Below are 27,183 nucleotides of genomic sequence, written 5' to 3' on the forward strand. Positions count from 1 at the left end.
TTTTTACTATCTTTATACCATGTATCATACATGCTCAAACTATGGCCCCGAGACCAAATGTGACCCTTATAGTCACTAGGTGGGGTTAATATTAGTACACAACCAGATCACCTATATAATCCGTAGCACATTCCCAGTTTACTTAAATGATCCACGGTACATTCCAAGATCACGTAAGTAACCTAAGGTGATATTCCGGATCACACAAGTGCCCGTGGCACATTCTCACTTGGCTTGAATGGCCTGTAGCCAGACCATTTCAGTGACCCGCGGCAGATTACTCAACTGGCCAGTGACACATTTCCGAATCTCTCTTGCACCCGAGGAACAATGGGGCACAGTTTCACATCACTCGCGTGTCCCGCGGCATATTTGCAGATAACTTGAGTGACCAACAGCACTGTTCCAAATCCCTCAAGCGGCCATCGGATATTTCAAAACAGCTTTATAAACGTTTCTGACGGTGAAGAGATTGAAGAAAGGTTCACACAGTTGAAAATGCTCCTGGTTTGCTTTTCCTGCAGTGTCCTCTACTGGCGGCAAAAATTTTAACTATTTTTGTACCAAACATCCCCCACACTCTTTCGCGAAATCCACTTTTTCACAAAGCGCATTTAACTGTACCAATTCATTCACTTCAGTTTTTGTGAACGTCTAAACTATTTAGCAATTTATGTCCCGTCCCCGGATAACGTTTTACACTGATTTTTTTATTTTCCTAAAATCATTGATCTATTAATAAAAAAAAACACGTATTTCAATTAGTGCGTTTCCAATGTTGATTAGCTGATTCAGTTGCAAATGAGACTCTACTTCCGTGAATATCGATCACATGGAAAATATCAATATTATAACGCAATGCCATTCAGTATAACAAACTTGGGCATGGAAACTTCCGACAATCATAAAATTTTATGAATTTATAAAGCGCACTCTCAAATTCGGTTTTGCGGCATTTTGACAATAACGTCAGCGGTGGTCCCGACTGATTACCGTAAGGAATAATTATTATTCATATATCAAAGATAGTTTGCAGCGCTATCTAACGGCGAACTTGTGAAACTAATTTTAAACATTCAAATATTTCCAAAAAGCATCCCTAGATTTTCAGTAAAAATGCAGCAAATATTGCATATGCGACTCTGCCTAAACTGTACAAATATTTAACCATTAAAATTTATTCGCAATTCGGAATACAGATGGCGTGACTTCCATCATGCGTAACACTAAATACGCACGCAGATGGGAAGGTATACCAGGTATCAATTAGGTACATGACGTATACACACTTTCGGCGCAATTCAACATCTCAAAGCTGATAAAATGGTAGTAAATTGCCCAATGACGGTAGACCGGAATTCTACTTGGTTTAAAAGAAGAAGGACCGATGGTAACATTGTATTATTATATATTGTTAAATATATTCCAGCACAAAAACCGATTTAAATAAACCTCGCAGTTCAGCTTTCTAAACAATCGATAAAGGACGAGATTACAGTAACAGGACGTCAGCTCCATGACAAGCCTTTTTCATTGGAGCAATAAAGAAATATTCCTGAAACTGCTAATTTTTCCCGAAAAATTTTAAATAAACCTTTGCGAAGTAGCTTCTTCAAATATTTCTTAGAAGAAACAACACAAAAGCGGTTTTTTTTAAAAAAAATCTATAAAATTTAGCGCAATTCTAGAACGTCCTGAGGAACAACTATTGTGCACGAGGAAAACATGTTTTTTTATTTAAATTAGGTGAGAGAGAGTTTTAATTAAAATGGTAAATCCATGAATTTTTTGTTCATTTTTCAACTAAATTAGATAAAAATCAATAACTGAAAAAGTAGAGAAGAAAAAAATAGAAAATTTTATAAGGTCATATTTTTTTTCAATTTCAAGGTCACTTTTTCATGTTTTTAAGTCATAAATGCCAGTGTACTTTCAAGATTTTCAGGTCATAAAAATTCGAGCCTCACTGTTATACATGGAAGAGATAACCCCCCCCCCCCCTCCCCATCCTTTAAAGCAGCGATACTCCACCTTTTTTGACTCGCGGAGCCCTTTTCAGTAAAAAAATTTTATGGTGGAGCCCCGTAGGCCCATTTTTTAATTATTCATTAAAAGTCACTGAATTATTTTTACTATTTAAAAATATTTATAACTGTTTTTTAATTTGTACTGGTTTTTTTTTTTTTGATTTCCTCGAGTGGCCGAGCTTTAAAGATTGTAAGTCGTTCCTCCAAAGCAGTGTTCTTCAACCTGTGGTCCACGGACCCCGGGGAATCTACGAGTACTTTATAGCGGGTCCGTGGGATTATTATCTTTTTCCACCATTGCATTTTGGTGATAAGAAATAGTAATTTATTACTTCAATCATTCATGGCATGCAAATTATAAAAAAACCCAAAACAATTCATTTCGTATTTTATGGGGAGGGGTGGATCAGTATTGACCCTCCGTACAGGGGAGTCTGTGGTGTATTGGCTTTCACTGCAGGGGGTTCCCGCATAACAAAAAATAATATTACAAAACTGTATCCAAAGGAGATAGGACCGCGATTCATCTAGTCCACAGTCTCCCAAACTTTTTATTCCATCGCCCCTTCATCAGAAATTTTTTCCTCTCATCGCCCCCCAACTCGAGTAAACCCATAGGATCCTATGTTAAATCAGTAGGTTCTATCGCCCCCTTGGACAATTCCATCGCCCACCAGGGGGCGATATAGCCCACTTGGGAAACACTGATCTAGTCCATATACTGCTGATAAGTATGCTGTATTTTTTCGTGTATAGTTCACGGATGGTGCGTTTAAACAACGTCGGAATTTTTTGGTGTTGGTGAATGCATTGCTGCGTCTTATATGCAGCTTCTTTTTTGAGCTGTTCAAATAGAAATAAATAAAGAATCTTGCTTTTTATAACATCGAAAGTAGGGTGATTTTAGCGGTTTTGGTGCACAATAGGACTGCGCATTTGCTGCGCATCAAACAATAGGGCTCCCCACTTGCTGCGCATCAAACAATAGGGCTCCCCACTTGCTGCGCATCAAACAAATGGGTGCTTCGCACTTGTTGAGGCTCGCTAGATGGCGCTTCCTATGACGTCATTCCTAAATTATCGTTCTTGCCTATGATGTCATTCCCAAATTATCGTTTTTCAGGGGGGTCATTCCTAAATTAAACTTTATTTCCCAAGTGATGATTTTTTTCAGGGAACATTCCTAAATTAAACTTTTGAATTCATTTTCTGACTTAGAAAAAATTTGCTCCTAAATTAAACTTTATTTCCTGACTTGTTTTTTTTTTTTTGGAGGGATGCTCCTAAATTTTTTTTTTCCATCCCAAGTGATGAGATTATTTCAAAGAGGGGTCATTCCTAAATTAATCTTTTCTTCCACAAATTATTGTTTTTTTACTGACTTAGTTATTTTTCTAATGATTTTTTTTTTTCATTCCTAAATTAAACTTTTTTTTTCACATATCAAGCTGTAAAATAAAATTCCCTCAAAAAGAAATGTTATTGACTTTTCATCATACTCAAGCTGAAAAAAAAAAATCACACGTAACTCAATTAATGACAGAAGCATTGATGATAAAGAAAATTAAATTTTAATGATACACAAAATAAATGAGAAAAAATATATATACAAGAATAAATGGAAAAAATATATATACAAAATAAATGGAAAAAAATATATACAAAATAAATGGAAAAAAATATATACAAAATAAATGGAAAAATATGTTAAAATAAATGGGAAAAAATATGTACATCAGTGTCCATGTAGCACTGTTCATCGAATGGCATAGTGGCCATACGCATATGTTTTAATGCCATCACCGAGAATATAGCGTTTATCGTCGCGAGGGCACAGCGACGTTTTGCGGAGGGCGACCGTTTGAAGTTTGTGGTTACTGGAGGAGATTTTTAGCATAGTATTTTTGATCGAGGAGTTGTTACGGAGGCAAGCCAGATAATCTTGATGTTTTAGTTGTTTTTTAACAACCGCACGAACGACCCCTTTGGCGGTCTTTTTCTCCGCGACTGCTGTGACCATGCTGTACATTTTTGATCTTAATCCGACGAATTCCACAACGGGTTCGCCGCCGTTCTCGTCCTTCATGACGCCCACCACTTTTTTATTCTGCAGGCTAAACAGAGGATGATCACCGGGGTAATTTGACGTGTCGAATCTGTGGAGCTCCTCCCTCATGTCTTTGTAAATGTCACCGGTTTTTATCTCGTAGAGGAATGAATCTGTATCTGTGAACAAAACTTCCACACCGGGTCCGTATTTTTTCTTCATAAAATTATAATGGAAGTCCGCCATCAAGTGTTTGGACAGGTCCAAAATCGTGACACCGGTATATATGGGCCTGTCCAGATGGATTTTCGTCTTCAACATCTTGATGACGGCTAACTCACCGGTGATTATCCTGAAGCATTCGAATGCCGGGGATGATATTAGCTTCCTCAAGCTCTTCTGATTGTTGGCGAGACGGATGTCGACGTGCTTCCTCAAATTTTCTAGCGATTTCCCGTACACAGCGTTATTGAGGAGCTTATAGAAGTCCTTTTCGAATTCGCACCGGGCTTGCTTCCTCTTTTCCGTATTGAACGCTATGTACGGGCGTATCCAGGGCTCCTGTGTGAATTCGACTGCACGCCGAACACCCGTCAGCTTCATTCCCAGCGACGTGTATAACTTCAGGCACCGGTAATGGATCACATAGGAAGTTTTGTTCATCAGATTTGGTGAGAGCTTTTTGGATGGTTTATCACCGGGTCTTCTGATGAATGGAGAGAGCATGTCACCAGTAATTTCAATGTTTTCTGCCGCCAAGGGGAAACAATTGTGCTCGTCGTGCAACTTCACCGGGTATTCCATGTCCACTTCTAAAATATACCCCTTGACGGCGTTGTCATCGATGTTGAGAAAATCGATGCTCTCAAGTTCACTGGGGGACAACCATCTGAAGTCTCTCACCGGGAGGGGCTCCATCATACACTTTCCATATAAATTATTCACATCATAGTACATGATATATGATGTAGGTTCACTGGGGTTATAACCGGGTATTAACGGGTTGTTGGCTCGCGCATACCGCTTGGAGATCACTGAGACCCCACCTCGGATACCTTTCTCCATGAAGAGATGCATGTCCGGATCGTTGATCAATTCGAGCTTGACACCGGTCATTCGCAGACATGCGTTCCAGGCCAATCCCGGGGATGTGAACGTATGCACCGGGTCGATCTTGTAGTTTTCTTCGCAGAGTTTTCTAAAACTCTCGAACACATCCCCGAGAAGCAGCACGTCAGTCTTCACGTAGAGGTTGTGGTAATCACCGAGGTTGGAACACCGGAATTCTCTCCAAACGGTATGCGCATATGTATACTCGTCACTGGTTATATGTTGATCCCCCAGAGAGGTGTAAAAGGCCTCTCGTGGGGGCAGCACCGGATCTTCGAACTTCTCAAACGAGTCAACGTACTCGTACGGATAACATCCTTTACGTTGAAGAAGATGACTCGTAGCTCCAAAACATTTCTTCATGTTGTTGAAGTCACCGGGGTTCATCGCTTGCACGAGCGAATCCAACGACGCCGCCAAGAACTGGTTGGAATCCAGGAATCGCAGGCGACCGAGAGAAAAGGAGATAAATTTCTCCATATTCCTCCCGATCACCTGGATCCTGCGATCGGGGTACCGGGAAAGTCCTTGCATCAGGAAATGAGCGTCGTAGTTTTGTAAATTGTGAAATATAACCGGGATGTGACGTCTTAACCTGAGCTGGAGATTGCACTTCTGATGCAGCGCCGCTCTAAAACCACCGGTGATGTGACAGTGGTCACGAACCCTGTCGTCACCGAGTGGGCGGTCGCACACCATACAAGTGGTCGCATTCCCGAATCTCTCTTCATCTTCAGCTGTCATCTGCAGAGGCACCGGGTTGTCGAGCTTGCCCATAACCACTCGTTCTTCTTCGACGAGACACCGGAAGAAGACGTCCACGCAATCTTCACCCCTGTACACTGTGGGCTCTTTCACGTATACACCATCGGGCCCCACGACCGTATACGCGAATCCACAGGGGCGGTGAAGGCTCTTCTGGGTTGTGCTAGAGAGAGACGGGTTCGGCTTACAGCTGTCCACCTTCTCCAAGATCGCCTCAAAGTCCGCATATATGACGTATGGAACGTGCAGCTGGTAATGGTTGTTCTTGAAGAACATCACGTTGTCGTCTACACCGGGATACGTCACTCGTTGCAGACCGTGTGTCTGGCAAAGTGGTTCGTGCGCATTCAGCTGCTCGAGGGAGGAGAAGCGTTGCAAGCAATAATTGCAAAAGTGGGATGCACCTTCATACTTGGTCGTGTAGGAAAGCAAACGAGACATGTTTTGGATGAGGCAGTAGTGCGACGTTGTCTCGTTGCTGATGAACAAGAGGTTGATTGGTGTACCAGACACCACCTCACTAATCCTGAGAGGAAAGACTTCTCCCCCCTCCAACCCAAAGACGTTAATGCGCACTGAATTCGCAGCTTCGAACCGTGGGATTTGTTTAAGTGTCACCGGGTATACTAATTCACTGGTATTCAATTCATTCTCATACTGAATATAGTTGAACACCCTTTCGGGGTTTTGCTTCACCGGGTGTAGGGCAGCCAACACACACCAGAGAAAGCATTTCTCATCATCGTTCTTTACATTTACCACTGCTCTTCTGCTGGCTACCCCCTTTGGCAGCGGAATATAAGTGGCGGCCGCTAGTGGTTGGTATTGCGCCGTGTTTAGCTCAAGCAAGAGCACGCGCTCGAGCACCCAACCACTTCCGCTGCCTTCAAAATCCTCTGTCGCCTGCTTTACCTTTACGAAGGCTATTTGTAGGTGCTCTTCTATCTGGTCGGCGGTTAAAGTGGTGAGCATCTTACTCCGAAGATACCCGTTGCAGAACTCGTCCTCGCCGTCACTTCCTTTCCTGGAAAATACAGCAGTCGCGACGATGTTCCATTTCAATGACCGATGTGTGGCCATGTCCTCCCTCAACAGCCGCGTCAACTCCTCTCTGACGCTGTCGAGGAAGGTGGTCATATCCATTTCGGTGTCTGGGGTGGGGATCAATTCGTGCGTCGACAACATGTCGAGTGCGCGCCTGACTTGCCCTCCTCCTCCTAGCTGTGCTCCTCCTTGGGGTGCTCCAAGCTGCTGCTGTGCCCCATGGCTCGGTGATGGCCGCTGTGGTGGTGCTCCTCCTTGCGCCCACTGTGGGGACGCATCATGCTGGGGTGGTCCTGCTCGGTGATGGCTCGGTGATGGCCTCTGTGGTGGTGCTCCTTGTGCCCACTGTGGGGGCACACCATGCTGGGGTGGCGCACCATGCCCCATGGCACGCTGGTGGCGCATCAAATCGCTCTTGCGGTGAAACGCTGCATCGCACACCAAACACTTGTGGCGACGCTCGCCATGCGTTAGCCTGTGCTGATTCAGATTCCTACGCAAGGAAAACTCCTTACCACACGTCTCGCATAGATGACGCTCCTGAAAAACAAATAAAAAGGTAACGTAACACACGTAAGTCTAACACATGAAGAAATGGAGGAGAGGTATAGAAACCCACGTCTTCCCGCTAGTTTCGGTGGCGTATCCGCCCTCAAACGCGTGTTAAATAAACCTAAAAAAGAAATTAGTGATTGGTTGGCTGGCGAGAGAGCGTACACGTTGCACAAACCAATTAAAAAAGTATTTCCCCGCAACAAAACAATAGTGGCTGGTCTAAACAGTCAATTTCAAGTCGATTTGGTGGACATGCGTAATCTGGCACCTCACAACGAGGGCTACAACTATCTTCTCACGTGCATCGACGTCTTTTCCAAGTACGGTTTCGTCGTGCCTCTCAAAAGGAAAACCGGTGACAGCGTGGCCAAAGCTTTAGAAAGCATCTTTCAACAACGTCAACCAGTGGCGCTACAGAGCGATAAGGGGCGCGAATTTATAGCGTCACCAGTCCAGCGCTACCTCAAGCGTCAAGGTGTAAAGTTTTTCACTACGGAGAACGAACAGATAAAGGCCAGCGTGGTGGAAAGATGGAACAGGTCTCTCAGAAACTGGATGTACAAGTACTTCACTGCCAAGAACACGTATCGCTACATCGACATGATCGAAGACCTCGTGTGGAGTTACAATCACAGGTATCACAGGTCTATAAAAATGAGGCCCGTGGACGTGAACCCCGGAAACGAGCCGGAGGTGTGGAACAATCTCTATGGGGATACACCCAAGAAACAAGATTGCAAGTTTAAAGTGGGTGATCACGTGCGCATCACAAGATCAAAACACACCTTCGAGAGGGGGTACGATTCTAATTTCACCGAAGAGATATTCGTGGTGACCGAGTGCGTGAAAAGGGAAATTCCCGTTTACAAGCTCGAGGACCTGATGGGGGAAGAAATCAAGGGCACATTCTACGCTGAAGAGATGGTAGGTGTAAAGATGGGAGAAAAATTTCCGATTGAAAAAGTTTTAAAGAAGAGGAGAAGAAAAGGAATTATTCAATACCTCGTGAAATTTCGGGGGTATCCGAAAAAATTCAACGCGTGGGTGGTCCTATAAAAACCCGGAAACAGTGCGCGCATCTGTCATTTCAGAGATGGCTTCTTTCTATCTCACTCTACCCAGCGATGCTTCCAGAGACTTTTTTCCCGACAACACGCTCTCGAGTTTCGTGGTTAAACTTCCAAACACCCTGGAATTCGAATCCGAGATGGAAGTCGCACTGTCGGAGATAATTTATCCCCATTCATTCCACAACATCACTCAAGAGACAAACACTTTCGAATTCGATGTCGGAAACAAGATAATGAAGACCGGTCGCATAGCCCCGGGTTTCTACGAGACGACCCCCGAACTGATCAAAGCCATATCCACTCAAAATTTTCAAGACAAGATTGGTGTGACGTACAATAAAATCACGAAAAAAGTTAAGGTGAACCTCAAGAAAGACACCAAGCTCAGTCTCAGACACGGTATAGCCGAAAACCTGGGTTTCGAACCCGGCCTGATAGAGGGTCCGACCATAGTCGAGGGTCCTTTCACAGCCGATCCTAAATTAGACTTTCATCTCTTGTACGTGTACTGCAACCTGGTCGAACCTCAGGTCGTGGGTAACACCTACGCCCCGCTACTGAGAATCGTGAAAACTAGCGGTCAGGACGGGGATATCGTCAGCGTGTCTTTCGAACGCGCCCATTACGTGCCGCTGGCCAGAAAGAGTTTCGACATCGTTCACATGTATTTAAGGACGCACATGGGCAAGTTTTTCACATTTCAACGTGGAAAGGTGATAGTGAAACTACACTTTAGACTGCGACATGCATTATAAACCGTACCGGAGCTGTGCACACAGCATCAACGATTATTATCTCGCTCAGGCTGGAAACGGACTCGGATATTATCAGGGTAGCGCCCTGCAGAGGGGGTATGGTCTCGGATCTATATTCAGCTCTCTCTTCAGATCGGCCGTGCCCCTGTTGAAACGCGGTGCCAAGGCAGTCGGTTCTCAACTGTTGCGCTCTGGTGTGGATTTCGCCAACGACATAGTTCAAGGAAAAGACGCAAAGATCGCAGCTCGCGATCGTGCCAAGGAAGCCGGAAGGTCCCTCACGGATAAGGGGGCCAATAAAATCAAGTCCATGCTCGGAGGAAAGAATAAAAGGAAGAGACTCGTCAAGAAAACCGTCAGTAAGAAGAAAGCTAGAAAGCTGTCGACACCCGATATATTCAGCGATGGTTTTTTTAATCCACGAAAATTCTCATGAGTGTTTGAAAAGCGAAGCCGACCTGTTCACGGTGCCGCCCACGGAAACCTCTATAGAATCAGCCGAATGGGTCCAGTACCATCCGATATCTCAAGTGCGCGATTCGGGGGCCCCCATCGAATTTCACGTGGCCGGAAGTGCGGAAGAATACGTAGACCTTTCCGCCACTCAGCTGTATGTCAGAGTAAAGGTGACAAAACCAGAAACCGCCGAAGCGGTCTCGACGGCGAATAATTTCTTGCATACCCTTTTCTCTCAGATTGACGTCACGTTGAATGGAAGAACGCTCACAAACTCATCACACACTTATCCGTATCGAGCTTACCTGGAAACGCTGCTTAACTACGGATCGGATGCAAAGAAAGGACCCCTGACAGCCGAGGGCTACTACAAGGACACTGCAGGTCACATGTCTGACCTAACCAAGAACGAGGGGGCCAAGAAAAGAGCTAAACTCTTGGAAAACTCTTTCGAAATGATGGGCGTACCTCACGTCGACATATTCTATCAACCGAAGCTGATGCTCTCTCTGGTGGACTTGAAGATGAGACTGGTTCGCTCGAAACCCGAGTTCTTTCTGATCACAGCTGCTGAGGGTTGCGACGTGGTGATCGAGCAAGCGAGTATTTTTATGCGTAAAGTAAGAATGAACCCGGCTGTGGCTGTAGCGCATGCCATGGCGCTCGAGAAAACAACAGCCAAATATTGCATTAACCGCGTGATATGCAAGGTTTATTCGATATCCATGGGGAGTATGAGTTTCGTTCAAGATAACGTATTTCTCGGGGTCATGCCCAAGAGATTGGTGATTGGTATGGTGGACACGGAAGCATTCAACGGAACGTTCAATTTGAACCCCTTCGACTTCAAGCACAACAACGTCAACTTTGTCTGTGTTTCTATCGATGGAAGACCAGTACCCCATACACCACTTCAACCCGACTTTAGGAACAAGCACGTCATCAGAGCCTACAACACGCTCTTCGTAGGCACCGGTAGACCCGGTGAAGATAAGGGATGCGACGTGAGCAGAGTAGAATACGAAACCGGCGGTTACTGCCTCTTCGCCTTCAACCTGATACCCGACATGAGCGACTGCGGACACGTGCACCTACAAAAGCAGGGCAATCTGCGAGTGGAACTCAAGTTCTCCTCAGCCTTGATCAAGACCGTGTCGGTTATCATATTCGCCGAATTCGAATCGCTGGTGGAAATAACAAAGTCCAGAAGCGTCTTGTGTGACTTTGCGGGATGAACACTAAACAGATAGAGCGAGCCCTCTCGACACACCCCCACACCCGAAAGGCTTTCCTAGGTGTTTTTGCGAGCGATAACTTACCCGAAAACGTGATCAAGTATCCCGCTGCACTGGTTGTGAATACAGACAGAGAGAACGAACCCGGAACGCATTGGTTGGCTATTTACATCGAAAACGAAGCGAGAGCTGATTTCTTTGACTCTTACGGGAACCCACCCACTTACTTCAAGAAGGGGGACATAAACAGATTTCTACGCCGCTACTCACGCGTCGACTACAATGACGTCATGCTGCAATCAGATAAGACAACCGTGTGCGGTCACTATGTGATTTTTTTTATCTATTCTCGATGTATCGGCAAAAGTATGAATAATATTGTATCGCGTTTTAATATGCAAAACGATATGCGCGTAGCAAGCTTTGTAAAGAAAAATTTTTCTGTTAAATAAAAGAGAAAAAAAATTCATTCATTTGTCATTTACTATGGAACCTTTCAAGCTGACACATCCGAGCACCGTGCTCATTGCCGGACCCACCGGTTCGGGAAAAACATATTTTCTCAGAGAACTATTAAAACACAGAAACGAAATGTTTCGAGAGCCTCGTCCGAAACGAGTTATATGGTTTTACGGCGAATATCAGACTTTGTTCGAAGATATGGAAGACTACGTTGAGTTTCGAGAGGGGAGCAATTTCGAAAGCGTGGAAGAAGACAGCTTGGTGATTTTAGATGACCTCATGAACGAGCTATCGGGCGAGAAAAAATTAGCAAACCTTTTCACAAAGTACAGTCACCACAGAAAATTGACCGTGATTTTCATAGTGCAGAACGTGTTTCACCAGGGGCGGGAAATGAGAAACGTTTCTCTGAACGCGCAATATATGTTTCTATTCAAAAATAGAAGAGATGTCAGTCAGGTGACCCACCTGGGACGTCAGCTGTTTCCCAATAAAATCAAATTTTTCAACGAGGTGTTCGAGGATAGCACGAAAAAACCGTATTCGTATTTAATGGTTGATTTACGACCCGAGACGGAGGAGGAAATGCGCCTGCGCACTAACGTGTTACCTGGGCAGACGCAATATATCTATAAACCCAGGAAATGAAACTTTCCATTTTCGAACATGACGGCTGTGATAGAGGTCGAGGGTTTCCAGCTGTCGGATAGAACATTCATAATCAAGGAGTTGGCGTGGTGTTTCATGCATTCGAGAGAAAATTTTCACTATGTATATAAACCGCCCAAAAAGTTTTCGGAATTATCTCCTAGAGATAGACACCAATGTCTCTACGTCACCAACAACATACACGAAATATCGTGGTCGGCGGGTGATGTACCTTTTGAAATGCTGGAGCAACATTTGCAGCGATTATCAAAAGTCGTATTGTATACGAAAGGCCACGACAAGTGTCGGATGCTACTGCAGCAGTACGGGTTAAAAGTTTATAATCTAGATGCGATTCTCTGCCCCAACATTGTGGACTTGCCAGAAGTGAGCGCGAACTGTTTTCTCCACGAAAACATGATAAAGCACTGCGCGCTGAAGAAGGCTATAGCATATAGCATATGGTTGGAATAAAAACATCGTTATTTTAAAGTATGGCATTGGAGAAGCAACAAGTGCTTCGTCTACTCTCTGCCTGTCCGAGGAATAAACGTAAGGATTTGTTGAAGAAATTACCGAAATCAGCATTAAAGACAGTCTGCGAGTGCTCACTCAATATTTTGAAGGGTGTCATACCGTTATCCTCAAAACAGAAAAATAAACTGAAAAGGCACAGAAATACACTTCGCAAACTCGCCTGCAAAAAGACGCCGCTATACGAGAAAAAGCGCGTGCTGATTCAGAAAGGAGGTTTTTTGTTCCAGTTAATCCCAGCCGCCATACAAACCCTCGCCACTTTGTTCACGAGATAATGGAGCACGCACAGAAATTCGCTCTGGTTCCAGAACAATTGTTATCGCGTCATGTGACCACAAAAGAGCAGCTTTCTGAGTTGGACAACGAGATGTTGAAAATACTGCGAAGCAAGGAGCCCGAAGCTATAAAAATTAAACTCTATCAGAATCTGCTGAACAAGAGAATCAACGTCGCCGAGAACAATCCACCGCGGTTACCAGAACCGAAAATTCAAGAAGTAGAAAAAGAGAAGAAAAAGAAAGTTGACGAATTACCAATAGCTCTGATTTCTGTCCCGAAATCGCAAAGAGGGCACTCAGAAAAAATTATCACGCATATAAATAAGCATCCGAACATATTAAAAATTAATTCTAACGGCTCGATCGTTTATAAGAGCAGACTCATCAAAGGAAGCGACATTCGCGATTTGATATCAAGTGTGGTCGGTCGGAGAAAATCACCCGTGGTGGGTCAAGAAATTTTCCTGAAAGCGCTAGAAGAAACCGGAGCTCCGAGAGATTATATAAAAAACCCATTTTTGAAACATATTTGGTTAGAGCTTTGAAATGCCAACAACAGTGGAAGCCGTGATCTACGATCAAAACAATAGAAAGCAGGGTATCGCATGGAAAACGGATGTACCGTCATTCGATTTACCGAGCTGCTGGTCCTACGAATTGGAGAGTAATGGAGAACTGATAAGACACAAGAGAATGTTCGCCATATTCACGATACTGATTGTTATATTATTTACTCTTATAGCAACAACATATAAAAATCAAATGGACTTTGAAAGATGTAATTCCTCTCTTCCGCTGGGAGGAAATATTTTTCTCACGTATTGTAATAAAACCTACGATATACGCTATTTTAGCGGAAATGCGCCCACTACGAAAGCCGTTAATCTCACCAGTGCGCAAATGTATAAATTGATTCACGAGTCTGCTGATGTACAATTGAATAAAAAAATTTCTATTTGAATTCTTGTGTCGTTTTGAAATTGTTTCGCGACATGAAATTCCCAGATGTTTCGCAGCTCTACCATTAAATAAAGTTTAAATACCTTACATGAAATAAATTTAACTTGAAATAAATTTACGCCTGAGAAATTGTTTCGCGACATGAAATACAACTGAATAATTTTTTTTTCGATGAATGAAAATTTAACTCGCGACATAAATAAATTTGATTTGAAATTAAATTTACTCCTAAAATTTAACTTGTAATGAAATTCCCAGATGTTTCGCAGCTCTACCATTAAATAAAGTTTAAATACCTTACATGAAATAAATTTAACTTGAAATAAATTTACGCCTGAGAAATTGTTTCGCGACATGAAATACAACTGAATAATTTTTTTTTTCGATGAATGAAAATTTAACTCGCGACATAAATAAATTTGATTTGAAATTAAATTTAACTCGAAATAAAATTTAACTTGTAATGAAATTCCCAGATGTTTCGCAGCTCTACCATTAAATAAATGAGTTTAAATACCTTACATGAAATAAATTCAACTCGAAATAAAATTTACTCCTGAAAATTAATTTGGAATAAAATTTAACGCGCGATAATTTAAAAAAACAACTAACCTCTTTCTTCTTCTTCTCTGACGGAGCATATCCACTTGGTCCAGCTTCTACTGGCGCAGGACGCTTCAGGCATTGCTGGATGAAATTCTCCTCATCCTCAATCATTAATTTTATATCGCGATCACTAACTAAATCCTCGTTGAGACATTCATTGACGAAATTATCGTCATTTTCCAACAATCTAACTAATTCTTCTTTACTTATACCGAAATCGATAAAACTAGCCATTGCGCGAACGTACGAAGCGAAAGCTAAAAAACTTGATGCTGTCTGGACAAAACTCAAAAACGAAGTGAGAGGATCTGCAAAGAAGATGATACTTTTAATGAGATAAAGGGTTAGGAAGCGATAACGAGTCTCGTGTGCTATGCGTCATTACTCGGGCAGACAGTACTCATATAGTTATCAGTGTCGCGTGCAGAATAATCGAAGCAACGCGAGTGATGCATACTCACGTCAATATCATTATCAGTGATTTATGTAACATTGGATAGTGTATCGTTAGATATTGGTACTGTATCAGTGATGCATGCTCACATGAATATATTGTATCAGTGATTCACGTGAATGAGATAGTGATGCTACTCACATCATTATCAGTGATTCATGTAACATTGGATAGTGTATCATTAGATATTGGTACTGTATCAGTGATGCATGCTCACATGAATATATTGTATTAGTGATTCACGTGAATGAGATAGTGATGCTACTGGGTGCACTTTGAGATTCACAGTATATTCCTATACTTATGCTTATCAACTGCAACTGCAGTATATAAACTGCGGGACAGACACAATTCCTTAACTTAGTTCTCTCGCTCGCTTGGATACACTTCTCTCTCCGCAACTTGGTAAGATTTTTTTTTTCTATGGCTTCTTGCGTGTTAGATTTTGAGGGATTCTTGCTTAAAAGTGGGATATATGTTGTTAAGGAAATGGCTTGCTTTGATTTAAGCACAGGGAGAGTATATCACTCTCTCTACAAGCCGCCATTCTCTAGCAAGGAGCTATCCGAAGAAGATTTCCCACAAATGCTCTGGGTTAGCAGAAATCTTCTTAATATTAGATGGGGGGAAGGGCTTTTCGATTATAATTTAATGAAAATTCATCTCACCACTGTTAATAACAGATATAGTTGCATTTATGTGAACTGCAGGCAAAAAAAAAAATTTCTAGAGCAACGATTCAACCTGGAGACAGTGAAAGTCTTAAACTTCCCAAAATCCTTGACTTCTTGCGGGTTTCACCCTCTGCAAAAAGGGCATTGCGCAAGAAGCAAGGTCGTAGCATGCGCTGAATGGTTAGATGCATAAAAATTTAATTTTGTAAAATAATAATAATAATAAAAATTTAAAAAACTTAAAAAAAAAAAAAAACTTCTGTTAAAATATATATTTCGCAATTTTTTTTTTTTTCATCTTGAGAGTTGCGGAGAGAGACTGTATGCGTTGTTTTCATTTAGACAGATGGAAAGCCTCCGCTATGAATACGCTCGGAACGTACTGGATACTTCCGTTGCGATACTACACCAGCTCGAATCTGAAATCGTGTACCGTCCAGCAGAGGAATGCGTCTTCAAGTTTGGCGACAAGACTTATCCGATGCCCAGACAGCATGCTGGGTATGGTGACGCTGGCCTACACTACACCTTTTCCGGAATGACCCTCCAGGCCCAACCGTGGACACCTCTCCTCTTGGATTTGAAAGCCGTGGTCGAGAGCATCTCAGGCCATGACTACAACTTTGTTGTCGTCAACCGATACTCTGATGGAACCAAGAGCATCTCCCCGCATTCCGATGACGAATCACAGCTCGTCAAAGATTACCCCATCGCTTGCCTCTCCCTGGGCGCTGAAAGAAAGCTCGTGTTCTCTCGACGGGGGCACCAATCCGTGGACCGAATCCTGGAACACAACAGCCTGCTGACGATGCTACCTCCAACCAACCAGCTGTGGCGTCACGCGATACCTAAAGACCCAAAAGTAAAAGACGTCCGACTCAGCCTGACGTTCCGGAAAATGGTTTCGAGTAACAAGCGCCCATCACCGAACACTCAACCACCATCGGCTAAGAGATCTCGCAGCAGTGGATTCAATAAGGAAGCGCCGCCTCCCAACATCTTTCACGTGAAGGAGAACTTTTTCGTCAGCGTCGTGATCTTCAGTGGTGAAGTGCGCGTACATATTCGAGAATTTTTCGAACGCGATGGACTCATGCACCCAGCTAAAAATGGAGTGACTCTTTCGCCGTACGTGTGGGAATGTTTGAGAACCGAATTCTCTCGTCGTACTATGCTGCAACGCGTTGATAGAACTTTCCTAGTGTCGGAGAACCTGATCGTGGACTACAGCGGTGATGATGTGCTAATTCAAACTCTTCATCGCGGGGACAACAAAATTTTCAAGTGCTCCGAAAACCCCCTCAAAATGACTTTCCAGGCAATCGAGGCACTCTTCTGGAGCGAGGATGATAAACCACTTCATACCGTGATCAGTGAGCTCGTGCAGAAAACGCTCTGCTTGGACTATCTGAAAGTGTGTGTGCGCGAAAACCAAACTAAAGGAACGAGTTCTATGGATATCACCGACATTTTGGCTAAATTGGTGAGTGAAAAACTTTTTGCTAGCATCGAAAAAATTGTTGACTGCCATGGGTGTTCCATGGGATATGCTAATCAGTTGGGTCATGAATGTCTGCAGTTGAATGATAATTTAATGTTTTATAAATATTTTGATCATGCTTTAACCCTGATTGACTTTCGCGAAGTCGCTAAAACTCTGGCGGAAAATTACGATGTAGCGGAAAAATGTTTTAATGCGATTGATTTTGATGTTTTGAAATCTAAGATAGAAGAAATTTATTTGAAATAAATGAAAATCATATAAAATGACTTTGTATTTTATTGCTCCTTTGGTTTATTTTTACTTTTCAGCTTGGACATACAAAAGTTTATTTGTGACTTGAAAAAAATTTTATTTTAAAATTAATGAAACGATTCATCTTTGTTTAGTTTAGAAAATAAAGTTTAATTTAGGAATGAAAAAATCATCAGAAAATAAAGTTTAATGTAGGAAAGATCCCCAAGTTAGAAAAAAAAAAAAAAGTCTGAAATTAAACGATAATTTGGGAAAGATCCTTCTCTTTGGTGATATCTTCGAAGTGACGTTATGGGAAAATCTTGGGATAGAAAAAAATTAAGTTAGAAAATGCATCCCTCCAAAAAATAACAAAGTCAGAAAATAAAGTTTAATTTAGGAATGACCCCTCTTTGAAATAATCTCATCACTTGGGAAGTCAGAAAATAAACGATAATTTGGGAAAGAGTTGAAAGAACGGTAATGAACTTTAAATTTCCCAGGGTGTTGAGAAAAAAAAAAAAACCAAGTCAGAAAATAAAGTTTAATTTAGGAGCAAATTTTTTCTAAGTCAGAAAATGAATTCAAAAGTATAATTTAGGAATGAAAAAAAAAAATCATTAGAAAAATAACTAAGTCAGTAAAAAAACAATAATTTGTGGAAGAAAAGATTAATTTAGGAATGACCCCTCTTTGAAATAATCTCATCACTTGGGATGGAAAAAAAAAATTTAGGAGCATCCCTCCAAAAAAAAAAAAACAAGTCAGGAAATAAAGTTTAATTTAGGAGCAAATTTTTTCTAAGTCAGAAAATGAATTCAAAAGTTTAATTTAGGAATGTTCCCTGAAAAAAATCATCACTTGGGAAATAAAGTTTAATTTAGGAATGACCCCCCTGAAAAACGATAATTTGGGAATGACATCATAGGCAAGAACGATAATTTAGGAATGACGTCATAGGAAGCGCCATCTAGCGAGCCTCAACAAGTGCGAAGCACCCATTTGTTTGATGCGCAGCAAGTGGGGAGCCCTATTGTTTGATGCGCAGCAAGTGGGGAGCCCTATTGTTTGATGCGCAGCAAATGCGCAGTCCTATTGTGCACCAAAACCGCTAAAATCACCCTACTATCGAAGGAAACGGGAAATCTTCAAATATAATATTGCATTTTCCGTCGCTCTTTTCGCTTCCATTAGTACATTGATATGACCCGTTAGCCATACATTTCCGAATTTTTCTCTAATTTTGCCTTCTCTAAAATTTTCTATATTCATCAATTTCCCATATTTTTCCCCGTTTTTCTTTCAACGAAGATAAATTCCACAATTGAGAAATAATATTATATATGACTTTGTATTAATATAGACATTCCTGAACTTTCTTTCCTCGTGAATACATTTTAAATCACTGCAGACTTTCTATAGCATTTTATATTTCACCAAGTCTGTATATAAGCAACAATTCGCAATTTCTCCTACGATTGGCAACATTTTTAGCGGAAATTTGCGATGTCCAGTGTTTATAATCCCAATACCCCGCATTTTTCTTATGGTGACCCTTATCATAGTAAAATTTCAACTCCATATTTTGTAATTGATTACATCTGATCTTTTTTTTTTCAAATTCCAGTGGACTTGTAAACGTCAATTTCGATTACAAAGATAAAATTTCACGGAATATTCAATTTCATTATAACAGAGTTTGACTATATACAGAGTCAAGCCCTATCATAGCATCCCCCGATGTCGTGCCGAACCTGCAAAGCGCCAGAAGCTTCCAGTAAACGAGTTAAACCGTGTTTCGATAAAACTTCAAACTCGTGACAGCGCCAGAATTCAGTGAAATGAATAGTAGAGTTAAATTGTGCGGTTTTTGAGTATATATACAGGATGATTCCATACTTCCGCTTTACTCGCGAACCGTGGATACTTCCAATTTAAAAAAAAAATAATGACCAAATAACGTGTAGAACTGAGATGCGTCCAGTCACGTTGCAAAGAGTTGTATAATTATAGAAACATAAAAACTCACTTTTTATACGGTCACCCTGTCCTCAAAAATAACATTAGAAAGTTCCCTGTTTCCCTGCGACGCCCCGAGCAATACTTTAAGTAGATGCGTCTTAGTTATATATAATGCCATTAACTTTAGATTCTATTTTACACTTCGGAGAAAAAATCAATTGAAAAGAACAGAATAGAGATTAATTTGAAGATACCCTTTTTTCGCCATATTTTTATTTTCTCCTATCTTTCAGGGGTATACGTTTCGACAATGGATAATTCTGAGATTAAGTGAAATATTATCTTCGATACCTCGAAATAATGCGATAAGAGGAAAATATTATTCATCAACTAAAAATAGGTATATTGAAGGGTAGAGTAAGGCGAGAGTCCCTAGTCAACATTTTACTGGATAACTGTTGACCCTAGAGGGATACTTCCATTTAGAAAGAGGATCGAAATAACTTGTAAGACCTCAGATACGCCATTCATATTGCGAGGGGTTGTATAGTTATCAAATTAAAAAATTAACTTTTGTGCGAACACCCTGTTCTTCAAAACCCAATTGGAAAGTCCTGTCACTCATGAAACGAACAAAGAAATTCCCCGTTTCTAAGTGCAATATTTGCTGAGTTATTTTTTGAATTCCAAAATCCGAGAAAAGTTGGGAAATAACCACACGAACAAACAGACAAAGCTTTTTCCCCACGTTTACGCTGTTCCTTCCCATCTTATCTCAAATTTTGGTAGTCAAATATCTCAGCAAATAAGTGCACTTGGAAACGTGGAATTTTTTTGTTGGTTTCAGGAGAAACAGGGCATCGAATTTCTAATTGGGTTTATGAGGACACAGCGTCCGTATAAAAAGTTGGTTCTTATATTTTAACTAACTATGCATCCTCTTGCAACATGAATGGCGTATCTCAGTTCTACATGTTATTCAGATATATTTTTTAATTGAAAGTATGTCTCTTAGGATCAACAGTGCACTACGGAAATGCGGAAATGGGAGTTGTCGAATCATCCTGTATGTATGTTCCTAAGTAATAGCAATATCATATTTCTAAAGGGTTAATCATCAATTTCAAAAACAACCTATATCAGGATGTAAATCTCAATGTTGCACCCCCCCCCCCATCGACCCACCCTGAAGGCTATACGGGACATATAGTAAATCTGACGCTACATTCCTGCTCAGTAAGAAAAACTGACAGGCGAAACGGGATAAATCTCCGAGTCTGGTGCCATCGAGTTCAGAATTCGAGAGAGGTGCCACTCTCTTAATGTCCGTCGTGGGATTGCCATGCTATAAATACAAATCTATAGCCTTGAACCTGTACGGCTTAGCACTGCATAACGGCAGCCCAAAAGCTGAAGCCCTACACGCAATAGAGCAGCGAAACTTCCCAACAGTAGGGTAAAACTAACCTATCTCATGACGGTATATCAGGATGTAAAGCCTGATATTTGTGGACCAGCATCAACAAGCGTGACCGGTGATGTACTTTTTCGACAAAAAAAAAAATCATGAAAAAACTGAGAATTCTCTGGACTTGTTTGCTCTGAGAATAACTTGTCTATGACGATGTCTGGAGTCAATACATTTTATTTCATCCCCCCAAGAAAAGTTCGGGCGAAAAACTCGAAGGGTTCCTGGAAGTGAAAAAAAAATGGCTATCTCCTGTCAAATCCCGAAGAAATTCCCAAGAGCATCAAATATAAATTGAAAAGACTCGTAAAACACGAGAAGTATTTCAGTCTTCATACAAAGATCCATCCTTTTCGGCTTCTTTTCGCGTTCTTTTTTTCTCTTATTTTCATTCCTTTCCACTTTCAGTCTTTAGACATGGTCAATAAAAAGCTGTAAAACTTTACTTTTGATGGCGCTTCGATCGACTGCCGACAATTACTCGAGGTCTCCGTGGAAGACAAACCTTTACTGAAACCTTTCCAGAAAGAGCTGGAGTGAAATTTTTATAGCCTGGGTTTAGAACCCCTCAAGACAATGACTTATACTGATAGCCACACACACACACCCACATTCTAGAACTTTCTCGATATCGCAGTCTACCCGGAGGCCTGCAATACACGGCGCAACGCAGCAGAATAATCTACTTTTCCAAGGAATCACTTCGTTATGATGGAAAAGACACTTTAGGGTAGAGGTGCTCAACCTTTTCAGTCAGCGGGCCAAATATCCGGTGTTTTTGCCGCCCGTGGTCCAGAAAAAGAAATTTGTACATAGAGAATTATGATACGGCCCCTATTTTACGGGACATTTCCATAAGTTTTGACATCAAGACTTTTTTGTATAAAATGTCCCGTTTCTGTTTGTATTTTCAGCGAAGTTCGCTTGAATTTTTATCCTTTACTGAAAATCAATTAAGATTACTTTCATCACTTAAAAAATGGAAATTTTCATCACTTAAAAAATGGAAATTTTCATCACTTAAAAAATGGAAATTTTCATCACTTAAAAAATGGAAATTTTCATCACTTAAAAAATGGAAATTTTCATCACATAAATTATATTATAACTATGGCACTAATTATCGTACAAATATATTCATGCCACATCATATTTGTCAAACATACTTTTTCTTCTCTTTTTTGTTTCGTGAAATACATTTTTACCCAGTACGAATTGCAGTATCCCTTATTTTTCCGTCGTTGATGAATTTTCAGCAATTTTTAAAGAAACGGCTCGCTCTAGCTGCAGTGTTGAACATGTAGGAATGCACATGCGCGTGGTTACCAAAAATAGTTTGCTACTCTTAATTATCGCCAACTGGTGACTAGCGCGGATGTATAAATTTTATATATTTTACTACGACAACGTATGTAGTCCATCGATGGCACTGTCAGTAGCATAATGAGCTGTAACACTAGGTCTTGGGTTTGAATCCGCTATCACTAACATTTTCTTTTTTCCCCGCCTTTTATCTTCGATTTTTTTTAAACGTGTTTGTTTCATTTTTCTTCGTCGTAATTTTTTTAATTATTGCAGAAATGAAATGCTGTTCATTGTGAAATTCTGGCGTAACCAAGTTTTGGTTGACTTGATCTCAACGCTGATAATAAACGTCCCGACATCGGGTACGGTATTTTAGGTGGGTTTTTTCCGAGTATAGAAGAAGAAAACATGCCACTGCATGTCTGTGCGCAGAAGAATCGGCTTTTTCCGTTGAATTCCAGTAATCGAGCGATTTCACCAATCCTGCAGGTCCTGGTCAGATATATGTGTCGAGTTATAGCTAGAGTCTACTGTATTTTCGTTAACTGCTGTGGTGATCGAGTGGTCATAGTGACGGACTCGCACCAGATAGCTGCGGTTCCCAATTTCGAGGCGCAAATGCAGGTCGATCTCCAAGATAGAAACTTTCGCAAAAGAGCAACAGGCCTACAAGGATACATTTATTCAATCATTACCAAAAGTCAGAAAAACTGATGGCAGAACTACATATAAACAAGTATTACACAGAAAAAACTTCACGTCAGGTTCACACACACCCGTTCCAACATTCATTGGAAGTTCCACGGAGAAATGTGAACGAGGTGCATGTTTTGTTCATACGGACGAGGTTCAGTAGTAGCAGTAGTAGCCTTTAGCAGGCTAAAGCTGGTGTTAGTTGTGCACATAATACAGTGTTACATAAAAATATCTCTCTTCAGTTTCAAATGTCTAAAAGAATCTCATCTTCCTGTAAAAATTCTCATTTATCCCTACTTCGAAGCTTTTAATTTTATCCTGCGGTTGGTTTTTATATTTTTAGAACGCTGTTTGGTGTTTCAAAAGACATATTTTAATTTTGATCAGTACCTTGAATGTATTAGACGATTTCATATCGAAACCTATAAGTAATGGCGCTTCAGCTAACGGGCGTGTGATTATGTTTGTATCAAATTTACGTGGAGTTTTTGAAATTACATGAAACCTGAAACTGCACGTGGCTCCACCCATTTCTCATTTCAAATATTATTAGTATATCGTTAGTAATATGATCCAAACGACGAGATATGTATCATTATGAATCATAATGTACCATAGTTTAATGGTCCCACATCATTGCTGCTCGTCGTCTATACTCCATTAAGAGATCCTATTCCTGTAAATGTTCCTTCTCTTCTCGATCTCGTAGCATTTCATATTTTTTCATTTTGATTCTTCATTGAGCGCATATAAAGGGGATAAAATCGGTTTTCTTTTCGGATGACGGCTATACATAAAAAATTATTTCAACCAATCTTAGATAGCGAGATGTTTTTTCTTCATAAAATAATATAGACGATGCCACCTGGCATTAGTCTGGATGCATTCATGTATATGATGTATTTGATATATTTGTGTGATCCTAATTATTTCTTTGAATTTTGGCATACATGCTATAAACCCTAACGAATTAAATAAGCAATTTTTGAAATGAGAAACGGTAGTTGCCACTTCTCTAACAGATGACTATTCTTATGGACACGCTGGAATGACACCCTAGTCCCTTGGGATCACAGATTGAATGTTCCTAATTCTATGTTTATTTATTTTTATGAATGTGTGCATTTTTGTTCCGTTTTACTGTTTTCTTCTTTTTATACTAATTTGTGTCACAAATAGGTTTTTTTTTCTGGGACATTCTAAAATAGACACCACACCTATTGCGTTATCATGAAGCATACTAGCTTTTACTAATGAATCATTGATCATAGAGACATGTGCTGTTATTCAGAATAGGTAGTTTTATAAGATATGTCATTTGTGTGTCAGAAGGGGCTGTTTTTTATTATATGTAATTAAAATGCCGATTTCATACTTTTAATCTGTGCATATGGTGAGAAAGATCTTATAATAAGCACCCATCCAGCATTTTTGTCAGAAATCCTCTTGGTGATCGTCTGCTAAATGAATTCGTCGTAATCTCTGGATCTACAAATCAATGTTGATGGCTTTATGCATGGAATCAAGTATACATCGATTCTTCGAAGACCACGTACACCCATAAACGCACAGATTATGCAAATTATTAACCCTGTAAATGATGACATCTTCGATAGCACGACAAAGTGACGTGCCACACAACTAGAAACGTTTGCAAAAGTTCCGAAAAGTACGAATAACAAGTTACTGTACTTTCCGGGCCTCTATAAATTCCCCGTACTTGAAACTGGACGATCATCTATGGCAGCGTTTCTCAACCTTTCTGAACTCACGGACCGCTAAAATTTCTGAAACAATCTGGAGGATCACTAATTTGCAGTATTTTGTTTTATTATCATTCAAACCTTTGTGGGTATCATATTATTTGCATACCACAGAATAACTTTCGTTTTGTCGGAATCAAATTCCCCAGTCAGCCTGCGGACCATATGTTGAGAAACGCTCAAGTATGGAACCACCTCGATCGTCGGATTATTTGGTCTATAGACCCTGCAACACGTACTCTCCAGCAGCTGTAAACTGCACTGTAGTCAGCATTGCTCAGTATCCCTGTAGAAAAATATCTAGCACCGGATCGAATCCCTCCCAGCTTGTCCACGCGCTTTCCGAACAGCATATGCTGGTTATTCTATTCAGGTAGTCACATTAATGCGAGTCTTTTGTGTATATGATCTTCCCTTAACATATAAGTGAAATATTTTGGCCTTCGTTTACTGCGTCAAACGGAAAATTCCCCCTATTTCTAAATGTGATATTCACCGACATATCACACATCAAACACATTCCACATAATGCTAAGAGCGAGAGAAGTTTGATACCATATTTTTGCTATACCTATACACGTCGTTCATAACTGCAATCATTTGCATTCGACTCTCACGCGAATGCATAAGCATTATTTTGAACCTTGAACTTATTTTAAGCTCTTAAAAAACCGTTTGCTCGACTTTGTTTATCTCACAGCGACTAAAAGTATCAATTTTCTGACCGACTAATGCCTACAAAAAGTTCCGGAAAATCTGGATTTTGTAATACAAATATCTCTACAAATAATCCAATTGGAATTTGTCACATTTTCTGTTCGACTCAAAAATTCTGAAACAGTTTTTTTCTGATTATAAGGCAGCATAAAGTAAGGGATAGTAAAAAAAGAAATTCGTATTAGTGAATTTAAAAGCAATGACATATCTTACATTACCAACGTGGTATTTCAAAACCCAAACATGTTTCTACGGTAGAGAATTCAAAATTCGAAAGGCCTTGTTTCGAAAATGGAAAGTTAATGTTTTAGTTTCATAACTATATAACCCCTTGCAATATGAATGACGTATCTGAAGTCTATACGCCATTTGGATATTCTCTCTATGCATCAAATTACTGACAAACCAACGGTTCGCCGGTAATTTGTGGTAAGAGGAGAGCTATGCACCCTGTACAGAGAAACATACTGAACCCCTGTTTCGGAGATTTCAGAAACGTCCGTAAACGGTCGAGTTTCGCTAACGAGAAGTATCCATCATGGAGGCTTCACTGAATTAGGGGAGATTCTGACATAAAATAAATTTGTTTTTAATCCACGAAACGTCTTCACACCCCTTGATACAACGGGTGAATGTCTTGACCTGAAAAAAAAGAAAGAAAAGGCTGCACCGTGTCGCATAACAGACATGTATATTTCCTCTCACTGAACATCGTTCACACATTATCATACTCCAAACAACCGCAGCAGTTTCAGCTATAGCGCAAGAATCTAACTAGTGCCGTGTGTTAATACCTACGCTTACATACACACTTGGCATCCATTACAACATAGTTTCAACATAATTCGGGAATCTCGAGATCACCAAGCTCACAAGAAATGTTCCAAGTGGATGGATGCTCCATCATCTGGGCCGACTCTCACCATGGGGAAAAGTCTATCATTTATCTCCGTAGAATGTTCGCTCATTACTTATACTGAGTTGTCCCGATTTTAGAGGTACAGATGTTCATCATTCTCTTCGAAACCATCTAGAAGACAAGCAGATTGTAGTCTGCCATCTTTAAGTGATAATCATTAGTCATTTCATGTTTTCACCCAAAACATAACGATAAACACGATAAGGGGAAAAAAGATAAAATAATTGCAACTTAAAATAAGTGAGCAACAAACCAGTTGGAAATAAACAATTTATTGACGTACGTGAACGTTCACCAATGACTACTACCATCAAAGATTTTATGTCATCGGTTAGTTTATTATTTATTTCCCATAATACACACGCGTATACTCTCCGTTTAATCATATCGGAGAATTCTTGGTAATTAATCAGTTTCGATTAAAATTTCCAAGAGATTAAGAAATGGAAACGAAGAAATATATATATACGTATACATCCGTATGTTATTTTATTTATTTATCGATATGTAAGCGTATGTCCTTAATGATGTATTTGCTACTGAAATGGAAACTCATAAATATTAATTAGTTTCTGTTTTCGGTCTCTGTACGAATAATGAATAGTCTAATGGTAGAAAAATAAGTAATAACAAAAAATGAATTAAATTTCTTAATTTTTATTCATTATTCGACATTGTATTTCGTTTGATTTTTCCGAATCGATTTGCATTTCCGAATGCAATGATTTCATTTGTTTTCTTGTTGAAATGTAGTGTAAATTAAAATAGCATAAGAAAGGTTGTTGTTATGAATAATTTTGTTATTTGGAGAGAGGCATGGAAGGAAATAGTAGTTGTCTTTTAATTAATTTTGTTGGTGACGTTGTTTGAAGTTTTTAGCGAATAATATTCAAACAAATTGCAAAATAATGCCCTCTGTTCAATGATAACGCAAT

General features: G+C 40.4%; 3 protein-coding genes across 3 annotated transcripts in view; 2 read left to right on the top strand and 1 right to left on the bottom strand.

The window, feature by feature from the left end:
- LOC149089928 (neuroligin-4, X-linked-like) overlaps positions 1–27,183 on the top strand; it is a 180,844-nt gene that overhangs the window by 99,820 nt on the left and 53,841 nt on the right. The gene's annotated exons all lie outside the window — the stretch shown is intronic.
- LOC149089930 (uncharacterized) lies at positions 3,580–14,846 on the bottom strand. Its single transcript, XM_089231075.1, has 2 exons — positions 14,562–14,846; positions 3,580–7,533 (listed from the first exon to the last, which is right to left on the bottom strand). Exons 1-2 carry the CDS (start codon positions 14,787–14,789, stop codon positions 3,784–3,786), a joined length of 3,978 nt encoding a protein of 1,325 aa, XP_089087201.1. The 5' UTR covers positions 14,790–14,846; the 3' UTR covers positions 3,580–3,783.
- LOC149089931 (uncharacterized) lies at positions 14,756–17,974 on the top strand. Its single transcript, XM_089231081.1, has 2 exons — positions 14,756–15,414; positions 16,026–17,974. The coding sequence occupies exon 2, from the start codon at positions 16,030–16,032 to the stop codon at positions 17,431–17,433; it is 1,404 nt and encodes a 467-aa protein (XP_089087207.1). The 5' UTR covers positions 14,756–15,414; positions 16,026–16,029; the 3' UTR covers positions 17,434–17,974.

Source organism: Pholcus phalangioides, unplaced genomic scaffold (assembly GCF_987345545.1).
Source record: "Pholcus phalangioides strain wild (caught in Gottingen) unplaced genomic scaffold, Ppha-v1.0 ptg000001l_1, whole genome shotgun sequence".
In the NCBI taxonomy this organism is placed as follows: Eukaryota; Metazoa; Arthropoda; class Arachnida; order Araneae; family Pholcidae; genus Pholcus; species Pholcus phalangioides.